General features: G+C 35.3%; 1 protein-coding gene across 3 annotated transcripts in view; it reads left to right on the plus strand.

Moving 5' to 3' along the window:
* The window catches only part of LOC139996037 (protein Wnt-4), an 80,394-nt gene that overhangs the window by 32,082 nt on the left and 32,976 nt on the right, over positions 1-15,336 (plus strand). Inside the window, exons 1-2 of one of the 3 annotated variants that reach the window (XM_072020077.1) lie at positions 517-895; positions 1,029-1,170. The exons of the other annotated variants lie outside the window; for them this stretch is intronic. Of the exons in view, the coding sequence (XP_071876178.1) occupies positions 1,103-1,170 (68 nt within the window). The 5' untranslated portion in view covers positions 517-895; positions 1,029-1,102. Of the gene's footprint in view, positions 1-516; positions 896-1,028; positions 1,171-15,336 lie in introns of those variants that run through there. 3 annotated transcript variants of the gene reach the window in all.

The raw sequence follows: 15,336 nt of genomic DNA on the forward strand, positions 1-15,336 counted from the left end.
AGCCACGGGCAATAAAATGCGTTCACCATAAAATGCCGAGTCTCTCTAGCCTCACCACGGCCTCGACCATGCTCTCGTCAATGCTCACGCAACCTACCTAGCCCATTGCACATCCGGTTGCGCCCGTTTTCCCCGACCCGTAGATTTTTCACGGGAACCTTTAATTATTCCACGAACGGGATACTCTTTAATGTCGTACGTTTTTTGGGATTCTAATCTAATTCATACTAATCGTATAAGAAAATTAGACCGTAGTTGAAAATATTCAGAAAAAGAATCTAAATCATAAATCGTTATCGTTAATACAGATTTGCCGAGTAAGAGTACGGATCTTATAAATACTTAGTCAATGGTAAAAGTAAAATACCTGGAAGGAAAGAAAACAACATTTTGGCAAATAAAGAAATTTGTAGATACCGTCAATTATTTATTTTTAATTCTATTAATCGATCAATCTTAAATTAAAACATACATTTAAAGTGTTTTAAGGTAGTATGAGATAGACTAGATTGATTAGCAGATACTGTTTGAAATTGTAGATTAGTGGTGATCGACGCATGCGCCCTCTGTTTCCTATTTGTTTGGACATGCGTGTTAGAGGCTTCGCGATTTGTTTTCAGTGCAATTAAGTAGTCTTGTCAAGTGCTATCTTTCTTAAGTCTTAGTTCTTTTTTTAAGAACTTTTAAAGTGCGTTTTGGTTATTTTGGTTGATAAAAGAGAAATGGTTTTTGGTTTGATGAATGAAGATCTGTCAATGGATACTTTCGTTGAAACATTAAAACATGAGTATCCACAGTCGGTTATGTGTATCAAGGAGCTTCTGTTATCCTGATTCTACCTTTATGGAATCTTTCACACTGAACATGTTACTGTAGAGAAGCATTCGTATGTGAAGTAAGAAAATACTAATACTTTAGTTTGTATTAAAGCAATTTATCTGCGTAAATTATCTTGTTCTTGTATCAGCTCTTTCATTTTGACTTATGTCTAGTACATACAAGTGATGACGGATTCTACTGGTTAACAGGTTAACACATTTACTGTCACGACAATCACCGATAGCTGGCGCAGAACTTGACATTTATACCTCGTCAGTCACCAATGACCGTTATGTGGTGGATGTGTCAACATTGTATCATACATAATTACCTTACATTTTTAAGGTTATGGTAAGATTTAATCATAACTTAAAATGCATAAAATTCATTATACATTACATTTTGTATAGCATAATATCATGCATTTTATAATGTATTTTAGTACTTATTTTTTACTATGACGTTTTTACTGTATATCACAATACAGTACGATTAATATGGAAAAAGCTGTAATTTTTCAATTGCAGAAATAGTATGACAATTCTTATTGCATATATTTTAAGTCTCATTAACTACATTAAATTGAAACTTTTCTAAAAAGTCAATTAGCCAAGGGACGTTTTTAAGTAATTGAAAAATATCCCCCTTAACCTTTCAGCCCAAAATCCTTATACTTTCTCCGATGACAATTTACTCAGATAAATCACTTTAAGCGGCCTAAATCAACAGATACCAAATCACCAGAAAAATCCCAACACGGAGAGAGATAACCAAAAGGTACCAGACAGACGGAGGGCGAGTTTAGCGGGTAAACATCGGGGGTAATTGGTAGGAAGTATAAGGAATTTTCTGGTAAATTGAGCCGGCCACGGAACGAGATGGAATTTTCTCCCTTCTTGTTGTGGCGCAATGAAAGTTTTCCAATAAGAAACGAAAGAGCTAATCAGAGTTTCCAAGGACTCAATGGCCCGTGAACCAACGTGTCTACGCTTCCCTGCTCGGCCACTTCTCTGTGTCGGTTACCTTTCCCCCGCCTTCTTCTTTTTTCAAAAAGTCGGCAAGCATGTCGAGAACAGTCTGATCTTGTCAGTTTTCTGTATATTCGACTCTGTTCGTGGAGAAAAGGGCCTGCGTAAAGAAGAAGAAACGACTATAGAACCGTGTCGCCTAGAGATTTTAAGTTTTTCCCTAGTCGAAGGCGGAGAGTCGAGGCTTGTTTGTTGTGGTAAATTGGGCAAAGTTTGATCCAACTTAAATTTGGAAATATAGAAATCATGAAGTCTTCGATTATGTACATTTTAAAAAATTGGATTTTATTCTAAAAATTTAGTTTATGTATCTGTTGTGAATATTAGATTAAAGTAGTTTATAAATATAAAATATAGAAAGTTAAATCTCTAAGAAAATGTAGAGATTTTACAGTTCGGAATTCTATGAACTTCAGAAAATTAACTTCAAAAGCATTTGTTAAGATTAATTTAAGTTAAACAAAAAGTATGCTATATTTAATTCTTTGATACTGTATTCCGTCTAGTATAGTATTAGGTTGTCCGAAAAGTACCTTTCTTTTACAGACACGTTTTTTACAACCATGCATCTTTAGACAAACATGAAATCTAATCTGCCGAAAGTTGTGATCTTTATTTTGGTAGAACAAAATGAATCATGCGTAATCCGATAAAATAATATAAAACAGAAAATGTTGTGCATCCATTATTTCCTTATAAAACGAAAGAAACTTTTCGTACGACCTAATATTTTAAATTTCTACATTTGATAATAGGAATGCAAAATAATAACGAAGACACAATTATTTTCCAAATAGTCCATCCTGAATTGCTCATTTTATTATGTTGTAAAAGGATTAAGTGTCAATAACAAACGTACGTAACATCACGATACACTGCTGTGAAAGAGCACCGGTAATACGATAAGAAGATATAGAGAGAAATATCTCAATGTATAAACGAAAAACGATACCCGTATCACCGTATCAAAACAACTACATACAGTATCATTTGATCATGACATTAAAATTCATCTCAATTTTCATTCCATCTATAAAAAGAAATCATTAAAAAAAAAAAAAAAAAAACAAAAGAGTCACTAATCACACCATTAGCGAAAAGTACATCATGCGATCCATAAAACATTTTCTATCAGATCACAGACGTGGTCGGTGCTTAATGGACAGAATTATTACTCCCAATGGTTTCTCCCAAAGGGGGTAGCGGAGGGAGGGAAACAGCATACTGTGAGGATAATTTGCGGAAATATCGTCCGTGTAAAATGATCCGCGGCAAGTAAAGCTCTCCGCATCGAGATACATCTGTTTGTATATTACGCCGAGGTAAACATCGTTGTTGATGCAGCGCGCTATTATGCATCGCGGTGCATGATGCACCATCGTGTGCCACGCACACAAACACGAATTAACTCAACGCGATTGGTGAGGCTTCGATAGCCACCCCATCTCGTATCGCTCCACGATAGATATCCAATTAGCTATTCAATATTGAAAAATGTTATTCGATTCGCAATTATTTATAATTATTTCGCAGACCAGTTTTTGTTTCGTCCTAGTGGAACTTAATACTTTTGTTAGGATTGGTACCAGGATATGTTTTACAGTGGCGAATATTCAAATAGGGAAAATCTTTATACTAAATTTTAATTAATTTCATTTGTATTTAATACTCATAATAATATTTTAGGCAGTGTAATGTAAGAAATTAAGATATAGATTTATAAGCAAATTATAAAAAATCTAAGTCTTATATTACAGAAAAGAAAATACACATTTTTATATGTTCTATATTATGAAAAAAATGAAACTAAAATATTTCACAATATAACTAGCTAAATTTATATAAGTTCGTATAAATGGTTGTCTGTTTGTACAGTCATTTCCATTGTATATTTGTCTTCTTTTAATATTGTTGATTTAAAATTAATAGAAAATTCTCTTTAGGAAGAGGAAAGTTGTGTACCTGGACGTTGTACACTTGACCACTTAGTACTTTGAGCACTTAACATGTTGAGTGCTTCAATCTAAGTAGTTTGGAGTATTGGTACAGTATTGATACATATTTGCAGTCTATGATTCTTGTATACTTAATTAGTTAAATAATATGAGTACTCGAGTAGGTTAAATAGAGTAATTCAGTAATTAGGACAAGGTTCGGATTCTGAAATGTGTTGAAGAATTAGATATGTAATTCTAGCAAACATCGTCTTGTTTTAGAAACTACCGTTATTTAAAAACACACATAACAGAACGTTTTGCGAACTCGTACAGAAATAGTGAAGTTAATGTGAGTACAGGCGCATGTACACAAGCAGAAAACCGTACTTTCAATTTTCGTTCGCACCACACAAAAATCACAAGCCTGTCAGACTTGAATCTCAAGGATAACAAGTCCGTCTGATAAATTAGGGACAGATAACATTCTTCTTCCTAGTTTTTGTACACCAGTCCGTTAATTCGCTTTTTAAAAATTTTAAACTCGACTATTTAATCAAGATTATATGATTGTCGATCTCGAATTAAAAGAAGATGGTGGTACTGTAAAGTGTTTCAGAATAAGAATTTATTGTAATTAATGATAATTAATTAAAAAAACGTACAGAAAGAATTTACGCATAGAAGAAGAAATAAAATAAATAAATTTCAAAAAGTCCTTTAAAGCAAGGTTTCGTGGAAAAAGCTATATTTCATCTTTCCGATCTACTAAAAAAAAAAAAAAAAAAAAAAATCGATACGTACAGACGATCTGTTTTTTAAAACTCAGGTTTTATTAGGGTAAGTCTTCTTTAAGTTAAAAAAGAATTGCTCGTTCGAATATCATAAATATTCGGCGGTGTGTGTTCTTTCCGATTTATATGTCACGAAGGATCAAAGAGAGATGTGGCACGTTATGCTGAGAATAATCATGAAAAGAAGTTCTACAGCCGCGCTCGATAAATTTTCGACGGGTTCTACGGTCTGTGCTGGGGATCGAAGAGAAAAATAGACACGTGCCGCCTCGAACAAACTTTCCAACCTCAACAATCATCTTTATATAATGTTCTGTTTATTACTTACATTGCAATTTTTTTTATATCTGTATGGTAGGTTATATAATTTTCTCTAAATCTCTGTGTTATTTCATGTCATTTTTAAATACTTAAAGTAGTATGTTTTACTTATAATGACTGAAAAGTTTCTCTTTATTATTAGTAGTAATTTTAACCGTGGAGAGGAGCTACGAACATTCTTTCAGTCCACTATAACCTATAATTCCTATATCGAGAATCGATTATCGCGATCGAGAGAAACGTTCCAGCAGACCGTATCCAGGAAACGAAAAGTCGGTAACGGACCGGGCCATGGTATTTATTCTCCGTCCCGTGAGAACGCTATACGTAAGCCAGCCTCTCGGTGTGTATTTACTCGCGGAATACGTGCGCTCTCGTGCGGCCAAGAAGACAATTACCTCCGCGGGGCAAACGGGCCCGGTCGTGTCGGCACGCTTTGTGCCGCGGCCACTTCTTTCCAGCCGTTCCTCGAATTTACGAAACGTTTCTGCAAGCGGCGCGTGCATCGCCGCTCTCACCGCCCGCTTGGAAAACCACAGGTATACTTTGTTTCCTTGTTGAGAATCGCTTTGGTATATTATGCGTTTTCATAGAAGCTGCGATATAAAGTGGAAAGTGAAGTTTTTGTAGAAAAGAATTGAATTCGACAGTGTAGATTGTGTAACTGTTACATATACTATTGAATTTTGTGTACTTTTTCTACAAGTCGTGTTTCTATGAAATTAGATATGTCGGAATTTGTGAGTATCTGGGATAAAATACGGTTTTAGGAATTGGATTATTTTCTGTAAATTTTGATAACGTGTATGATATTTGATCAAGTTCGGTTTTAGATAATCGAATCTGGTTTCTCTGAAACGTTTCTATCGAAAGTTTACAATTTGCTTTCGAATAAAGTCTGTGCAGGTGTGACTCTAACACGATGTTTGTAATCTGTCTTATCTATTGTAATTTACTCTTCAAACAGCGTTTTCGATAATGGAATCTGTTATCTTTTCCAGCACTTAATTCCTAAACACACATGTACATTTAAAATTCAATTCTTTCTTTATCTTAAATTTCTTCATGAAAAGAATCTTAATATATCAACTAATCACATCAACAACTACATCGACCTCGAATTGCTTTCAAATAAATTCATTTTTCTATACGTACTCTACACTTACAACAGCATGACGAATTAGGATTTATTTACCATAACTCTTTTTCTAATCTCAAGTTATATCGAACTTGCTGCAGCAACGTAAAATCTAATATTCCTCCCATTTATTATGCCAAAGCCTGCTCTCCATTCAAGCCTTCATTCTAATCACCTGTATAAAAATTCATCTTTATACTGGAACCAGCTATCAAAGCGATTCAGCGTATTCATTCGGTGCCCCCTCCTTGGAACGAATCTACGTGTCGAAGAGGATCTGCGACAAGAAGTCAAGACAACCCGATTATCCCATGCACGCTTCTCGGTGTGTAGTCTCGGTGTCTTGTGGCCGGTGCTCGCGCATGTGCCAACAGAGTGTACATGCCGGTGGAGAGCGGCAAAGCCATCCACTCGACCAAGTCAAAGTCTCTTCTCTTCCTCTAATTTTTCTTCTTCCTCTTCCTCTTTGCAGTACGTCGATCTTCTTTTCCGCCCTTCATCCTCTTCTTCTTCCTCTTCTTCCTGTTGGTTCTCTGCAATGTCCCATGCCTTGGCGGCGAGTGGGCGTCGGACGGCAATTAGCATACTCGCGTGATCAAAGCAGTGGGACACGTGCGACAAGAATTAACGACCACCAGCAGAACGACTCTTTCTTCACGGAGTGCGCGCGCGATAAATCGCGCTTCCGATGCCTTCGTCGACACCCGCCATGCCGCCCACACGCGTGGCCCCTCCCGTCGTGGTTTGTCCACGAGCACGCGGCGCCCTCTGCCCACTGTTTTCTCATCCATTTCGCCAACGGACCCAACGATCCGCCTTTGGCTTTCGGTGATCGTTTCGCACAGGTTATATATAGGCGGGCGCATTCTTTATCAGGCCATTGCCGGATGAATTTATACGGGATAATCCAGTGCTCGTTTCCGCTTCAACCACTTATGAATTATGTCTTCTCAGAAAGTAATACGTATTTGGCTCTTTTTGGAGGTGTATAGATAGATTAGAAGTGAAGGATGTGTTTGGTGAGTAGAACTTGCGAACGACTGGTTTCGATTGTTCAATATAGTCTTGTAGATTGTTGAATATGTATTATAGACACTTGTTTTAAGATAAATCCAAATATTATTAATTACGTATCGTATAATTTGGAAATTGGATACGTTTTTTTATTAGTACTAATACTAATTAATGATTTGATTCGTAGAAGGTAAGATTAGAATCGGATCTAGAATCTATTATTATATCTGGACTGTAGCAATAAATTAATATAATTTATTAAATTATATTAATAATAATATTAATAATAATAATATTAAGTAAACCTCATTATTATTACTTAATATTGCTTGCAAGCAAGAATTTCTGCTATCTAATAATTCCAAGATGTAAAATGTAATCGGACTTAAACATTATAACCTCAAAATTAGAAGAGACAAAACTACATATATTTCAGATAGCAGTAGATATAAGACAAGCATGCCACTTCACACGAAGGTTCTAAGTGCCATACAAAGAGAAAGAAACCATCGTAGAAAGTAATTCCCCTCGAGGAAATTCGACTATTGACCCCGAAACACTCGAGTGGCCTTTAGCCGGCAGGAAGTCTAACGGAATCGCGATCCCTAAAGCGAATCGAACGGAAGGTACACAGGCGCAAGATGGATTCGCAGCACGATTTTAATATTGCCACTTATCTCGAATTCCTTGTTACACGAGAGTAGCATTTTCTGGTATCTCGAATACATACCTGTTTCGTTGGTTCGAGATTCACGGTAATTCTTATGGTTTCTTCTGTAACCACCTACCCACGGAAAAGGATGCCATTGACAGATGTATAGAGAGTGTAGAAGCGTGATTTGCTGTGCAGACACGCGTGGTTGCTCGTAATCAGCTGAAACATTGTATGATGATCAGCCAACGGGTGTTTATATTGCGATAGTTTCCGGGTCCTCCCTTCATGAGTTCTATTCTTTCACGATTGAATGTGCGACAGTTTTACTGTTCTTTTTTATTGACAAAGTTTTCTTGCTTGCTGATATAGACTAATAATTAATAAATTACGATTTGATTATTGAATTGTAAGAAGTGAAGTGAGAGTGAAGAAAGTGAAATTCATAGAATTTTAAGGCTTAATCAAACATTAATAATAAATTTTCAATTTCATTGTAAATTATTAATTAAAAAATTAAAAGTCGATTAGTAAATATGTCTAGGGTCTAATGTGAGGAAAAAATAAGTGAAGTAGAATTTCAAAGTCTAATAAGAAATCAGTGATGAGTGTTTTGTGGAACATAACCTCTAATTTGTGATATTTGCATATATTATCTCATTTGTGTTATTACCAATCTTGCTGCTATTATGCATTGTTAGTACCTTATTAGTACTCTTATCCTGTAAAGTTTCATTAATAATATCAGTTCTGCAAGATGGCTCAGTTGAGTGACAACGAATAAAAAGAAAATAAAATAAAATCTTAACATCATATCGATAATCTCAATTTTCTTCAATTTCCCAAACACTGACTTCTCCTGATATCTCCATCAATAACTTTTCAAATGGTTCTTCCCATAATATTTAGCCTTCCCCCGGCCATGAATTAATCATAAACCGATTCAGGTGAATTGAATCGAGTTATGGATAGACGATGATAGATGAAATCGATCGATCGTTCGGTATCGTTTGCGTCGCATCTTCTTCCATCAACTCGGTGTTATACCAACATCCTTTATTTCACGCAATTCATCTATTCTTATTTGCTTTAGGCGAAATACACGAAATTCAAAGCAGGGGAGAAAGGGAGGGGGCAGAGTGAAACGAATAGATACAGAGGCTGAACAAAACAACGTGAATGGTTAGGGGTCGATAATACAGGGAAATGTAAATCGCAATATGCTAATGCAAGCAACGAGAACGTTTGTCAAACCGAGCGTTAAGATCCCAGGCCAGGACTCCTTGTTTCACGCGTGAACGAGCCTTAACCCACCGCAAAACCAACGCCTGAACCAACACTGACTGTTTTCGCGCACCACCGTGCTGTCTATACCGATGAGTTGGTCCTAGCGGGGAGAGGGTGGACATGATGGTACATGAGGAAATATGGAATCTCCAATTTATACGAGTTATTAGTATTATTATTACTGTTTTGGTTACCAGTGATGTTAGTGAGAATTTTGAATTGGATTAAAAAATACAAGTAGAGATTAATAATATTATTTACATTTAATATATATTTATAATTACTGATGGGAAACTAACCTATAAAATGGTAGTCCTTGAATTTATGAATTGTTATCGTTATTTTTATTTTTCTCAAGTAATATTAGTTACCAGAGATTTTGAAAGAGAACTTAGTGTTTAGAATGCAAAATAGTAGTAGATTAATAGCAGTAAAAGCAGCAGTAGATTTTTTATATTATCTATGTTTACAAAATTTCTAGTCACTAATATAAAATAGTAATCATTTTAGGTTTGTGCAACTGTGAACAAAATTGTTTTTGTAGTCTTACACAGCAAATAATTTTCCAGTAACTAAATATAAAATTTTTGTTTTGCAACTTATACTTCTGTTAATGATAAAATATATTTATTTGATTGATAATGACAGAAGATTGCTAGAAATTGGTTAGAATATAAATTTAAATAAGCTAAGGGAAAAAATTGTACAAAATTTAAGAAGGAAATATGAAATACTTCATATTGTTCCCTTCATCGCTGAATTTGTGATTTAGTGGAGTATGATTTCCCATTGCTGTTTATCACGATTCATTGGTGTCATTTAACTGGTAGAATTGTTTGACTGAGTTGAGAGAGGTGGGTGGAAGGTTGAGAAAATGGTATTGATATGTAGTTATATTGGCAGGTTTTCGTGCTGTTGTCCCAGATAGTTTTAATTTAGATTGTACGATAAGGGATAGAGATAGGCAGGCTTTTAAGAAATGAAAAATCCGGCCAGGGGCGGGACAGTAGGAAGGTACGGTGAAGAAAATGAAGCGTGTAGTGAATGCTTTTGTTCTTTGGCCGCCTTTGAAATGAAATCACTGATTTAAAATGTTGCTGACTACGAATCTTTTTGTTTCATCGAGCATTTAGACATTCTTGCCTTCTTGCACGGAACTATTTATTTTGTTATTTAAAGAAAGACATTAAGTATAACAAATTAAATAATCTACTAACGTTCTTACATATTAAAAATAAATCTATTAAGGAATTTTAAAGAATCGTATCTTCTAATAAATTAATGGAAAGTCTAGTGATTTTATTTGTTATCTCGAAATTTACTAAAATTATTTTCGCTATAATATATATTAGGTAAAACTTTGTCAAAAGATATTCCATCATTAAACGTACCATACTTAACTTTACTATCAATAATCTCCTCGAACTCAATTAAATCCATCACAAAACAAACTCCTACAATAACAAGCATCAGAATTACTTCAACTTCGATGGAACAATATTCACAATATTTATATAGTTCCACAAACAAGCCCATATGAATATCAAAAAAAGAGCGAAGTTCATTGTTTCAACTGGTCATCATCGTTCCACCGTGTTGAATATCACGTTACACAACGTGTTTGCCAATCACGCACGCGGATATATTTAATCTGGCCGGGTTTCATGTTTGCGTAGCCACTCCATGATCGCTAGGAACATGTAATTAAATTATCCATCGTTGTTTATTTCCACTGTTTTCTGAGAAAACAAGCACGCGCTGATTTCGCCGGTGTTGACGATAAACGAATCGTCAGTGATGTTACAACAGGTCTGTGCATTCATTTGATGCGCGTATTGGGGCTTGCCCCCACTCAATCTCCGTTGTTATAACGTGTTAGCTATATACATCATGTCTTGATGCATCAAAATACTACATAACCTATAAAGAATACGTGTCTTCTATATTGGTATTGATATCTTAGCTCGTTTTCAATTTTAAGTCAATCTGTTCGGTCGGTAAGGTTTGGTCAGTGCTGCTAGAATTGATGGAGTATAGCAATCAGATGAAAACACAGTGAGTTGTTGGTTCAGGTTATCGGGCTGTTAAGCAGCGCTCACGCGTGAAACGCGTAGTCGTCAAATTAATACCATATCACTTGGAAATTATAGGCGTTATTTATCATGCTAGATTGCAATTTATTTTAATTGCTAGTCAATATATAACGAATAATAAGTCTGTATCACTTGGAAATTGTAGTATTTATTTTTATTTATCAAAAAACGTATGAGTTATCAAGCTAGGTTGTAATCTATGTTATTTACAAGTCGATATACAATGAATAATGAGTATCTTTTCACTGCGACACTCAATTTAATATTAGAAGTGCCGGTGACAAGTTAGGTATCATTTCTTTCATTGACATTTCCTCTGGATTGATTCATAATCAATAAGTTACTTTCAAAAGCTTTTGGGATTCAAATTCATGTAAAACTTTAGACTACATTGTCATATTTCTATTAAATTAAGATATAACCTTAAAGTATATTAATCCAAAAAATGAAATACAATGAAGTGTTAGACACATTTCTAAGCCTGCAATGAATTAAGGCTAACTAAATGTGAGTATGTCAAACTTTACCATAATAGTAAACATGATAACTTGTATTATCACGTGAAAACATATTAATGTCACTCGCCCACGCGCATGCGCGTTGCGCGCATACGGGATCCACCGTCGATCCAAGGAATTTTGTTCCATGGTAAACGCCGGAGGAGACCGGTAGTACTCTACTTGATATCCCAGGGGCACGGGGGCGTGCACCTTTAGACGCACCACATCCGCGTAGACGGTGTTCTCTCTCTGGCGTGCACCGCACCGCAGAACGGTGCAAAAAGGGAGGGAACAATGGGGATCCCATGAGAATGTATCCGCCGGTGCATCCCCTAATTAAGATTGGCCTTGTTTTAAGCAGCCCGGTAAATGATTCGCCGATCCCCTCGAGAAGAGCCGATACATCGGTTCGCGTACCAACTACATACGATCGACGAGTATACAGAAGAGTTCGTGACGTAATCCACCATTCTTTTTCTTCTTGCACTTCTCCCCACTCTTTCACCATCAACCCCTACTCCCTCCCCCTAACCTATCCGTTTTGTTGCGTAATCTTTCTGGAACGTTAAATTCTTGAAAGCACCGGTTGAAAGCCGGATTATTCCCTTCTCCGCTTCACCATCGTCTCTCTTATATTCTGGTTCTTTCTCCATAGTTTTCTTCTTCCTCCTCTTTCTTTTTTCACTCTATCGACCTCTGGTCTCGTTACGCGGGAAACGTTTTTAACCGTTCGACCGCGACAATGGGAACGACGGAGGATCACGTGTCGTTATGGTTTATGGCAGTGGTTCTTAACCTGTCACCCGCGAAGCATCTCATTGGTGCTGCGTGTTCCTCACACGCGAAAGTAGCCATTTTTCGAATAAGGAATAATTATCTGCGTTTTTATTTATTTATAATTAGACTGTGGATTTTTATGCATTTATGAGATACTTGACGGTACAAAACTGCGCACAGCGCATATAATATGCAAAAGTATATAAAATATTTAAGGTAGAATATTTATTATGATATTTAAACATGAAACATTTGTATTTATGTTCCATTCCTTTAGTTATGCTCATAAGGATATAAAAATGCATGAAATTTGCGGTCTATTTATAATAAATCACTTCTCTCCAAATTTGAAGCTTGTTGACGAGCAATTGATGAATGTTTTATATATATACACGTTTCAGGCGCATAACGGTTCCAAGTGTTGATTTCAGTCTTGGGGATCCGCGACAACGAAAAATTATCGTGGTACACAAAAGATTAAGAACCGCTGGTTTATGCCGTAGAAAAGACGTGTAGGAAGTTGAAAAACGAGAGACAGGGGAAATGCTCGTGGAGCGAGGGAATGTAACGAGTAACGCTGCTGAGAGGTTATCGATTATCGAGCGCAACTTACGATTCGTTAGGCTCGCGTGTGCTGTCTTGAGAAGGAGTGGGGAGGATTTAGCGAAGACGCACCGTGCCTGCGAAGTGGGAGGAGATGTGTTGCGTTCCGTGTGGATCTAATAAACGCGAGCAAATTGGTAGCCGATGGGGCATAGGAAAGAGGGGGATGGCCAAGTGTTTCATTTCTGAAGCAATAGAATTCTTTGCGCTGCGATTTCTTTTTGGTGTTTTCGACGCGTTGATTCCTCAAATATGTATTGTGCAGCACGTTGTACTGTTCACAGCAGGCAACGTATTAAAGTCTATTTGTAGAAATCAGGACACGGTATAATGTATCGATTATGTACGAACGTATTAACGTATTCATTGTGCAATTTTGTATATATACATTTACATAGAAAAATTTTCACATAACCTACATAAAGGCAATATTAGTCTGTTCCAAGATGAATGAACTTCGATGATCTTGACTTCTAGCATGACTCTGAGGAAACATTTTTTTCATCATCAATAAATGTTTTGGACTATATAAACTTCTCCTAGTCATTCTTTTTTATTTATCTTATTATATATATATATATCTTATCTTATTATATATATTCTTATCTATTTTTAATTTAGATATTCGATTTGAGCGAGACGTGCTTTACATTTAATGCAAGATTTTATCAAACGTAAAAAGGTGGTCGTTGTAAAAAGACAAATATTATGGCAAAGATAGGAGAGGGTACCGAATGCAATATCTATAACTCTCTCGGCCTACTCTTTCGCGGTTAATCTTGCGCGGAGCTACTGCGCGCGTTCCGTTTGAAAGCTTTAATCTTGTTACAGCTAATTTCTCCGCCTATATCTTGTTAGATTCTGCGTGCTCAAGCTATCAAGCTGACTTGTTTTCCTTCTGAAAGAAAATTAGCTGACCGGAAATCGAACGACGAGCCCGCGATATCCGGAATATTTTACCCGCTGAAACACGTTGATGTCACTCGCTGAATTCCTCGTAACTCAGCTTCTCTTCCTTATACATACACGTGTACATACGTAGAACGATTTTTCAATGTTACCTTTTGTTCAATTATCTTGCAATTGCAAATTTCTTTTTTTAATTTCCAGCAAGAAAATTGAAATTAAAAAGACAGAAAAGTAGAAATTAAAATTAAGAATTCAATAGATTCTGTGTTCGATTGAAAAATTATAATTGATTTTCCTTTCCAACGAAATAATCTAAATCATTCTACAATTTCAAGTTAATATAGTTTTTTACTAAAGGTTATCGCGACGAAAGGTGAAAAATGATGAAATGGAATTTTCATGGAAAAGGTACGAGGGAAGGGGGACAAGAGTTAAACGATAAGCTGCTCGTATCCATGGTTAGGTGAGATAAGTTTTATGACGTCCCCATTATTTCGAGAACCCTTTCCGTCGAAACATTGTAAGCAGACCCTCGGGACACCAATTCGGTGATAATTTTTATTGTCTCGAATGATTTATGTGCAACCCATTAGAGTACACGCTCTAGAAGCTTAACCTATCGATAGCTCTAGATTTGGTTAAAGAGAATAGAAGAATTCTTGTTCTATTCTCCCTCTCCCCCCCACCTATTCTTTTTTTTTCCTTTTCCTTTTTCTATTAGGTTGTCCAAAAAGTGTCTTTCTTTTACAGACACGTCTTTTACAACGACGTATCTTTAGACAAACATGAAACCTAACCTATCGAACGTTGTGATCTTTATTTTGATAGAACAAAATGGATCATACGTAATTCGACAAAATAATATAAAACGGAAAATATTGTGCATCCATTATTTAAAACGAAAGAAACATTTTGCACGACCTAATATTTTGACTATCAGGAATGTATCATCTTTCTTGTAATTTCTTGTATCATTCTTCTCTTTGTAGAGTGAAATTAATATTAGAGAAATATTCATGCAATTTTATACTTCTCTGGATGCAATTAAAGAAATGAAACCTAAATAGGAATTTCTTTCATATATTATAATAAATACTCAATTTTACATATATTCTGTACTTTTACATATTGAATATATCCTGTACATTTGTACATATTTAATTTGCATATTTAAATACATAAACCTGAGTTATTTAATACTTAAATATATAAGTCCTCGGTTTAACAATGAATATGTCTTTCAATCTTTAAGAATTCAAACAATAATTCTATTATTAATAATAAATAATATTATAAAATAATATTTATTTAAATAATTTTTTTATTTAATATTAGTATTTTTATTAATTTAATAAATATTTTATTCAAAATAATTTATAATATTATTTATTATTATATATTATAACAACGGTTTAACAATGAATATGTCTTTCAATCTTTAAGAATTCAAACAATAATTCTATTATT

Source organism: Bombus fervidus, chromosome 2 (assembly GCF_041682495.2).
Source record: "Bombus fervidus isolate BK054 chromosome 2, iyBomFerv1, whole genome shotgun sequence".
Classification (NCBI taxonomy): domain Eukaryota; kingdom Metazoa; phylum Arthropoda; class Insecta; order Hymenoptera; family Apidae; genus Bombus; species Bombus fervidus.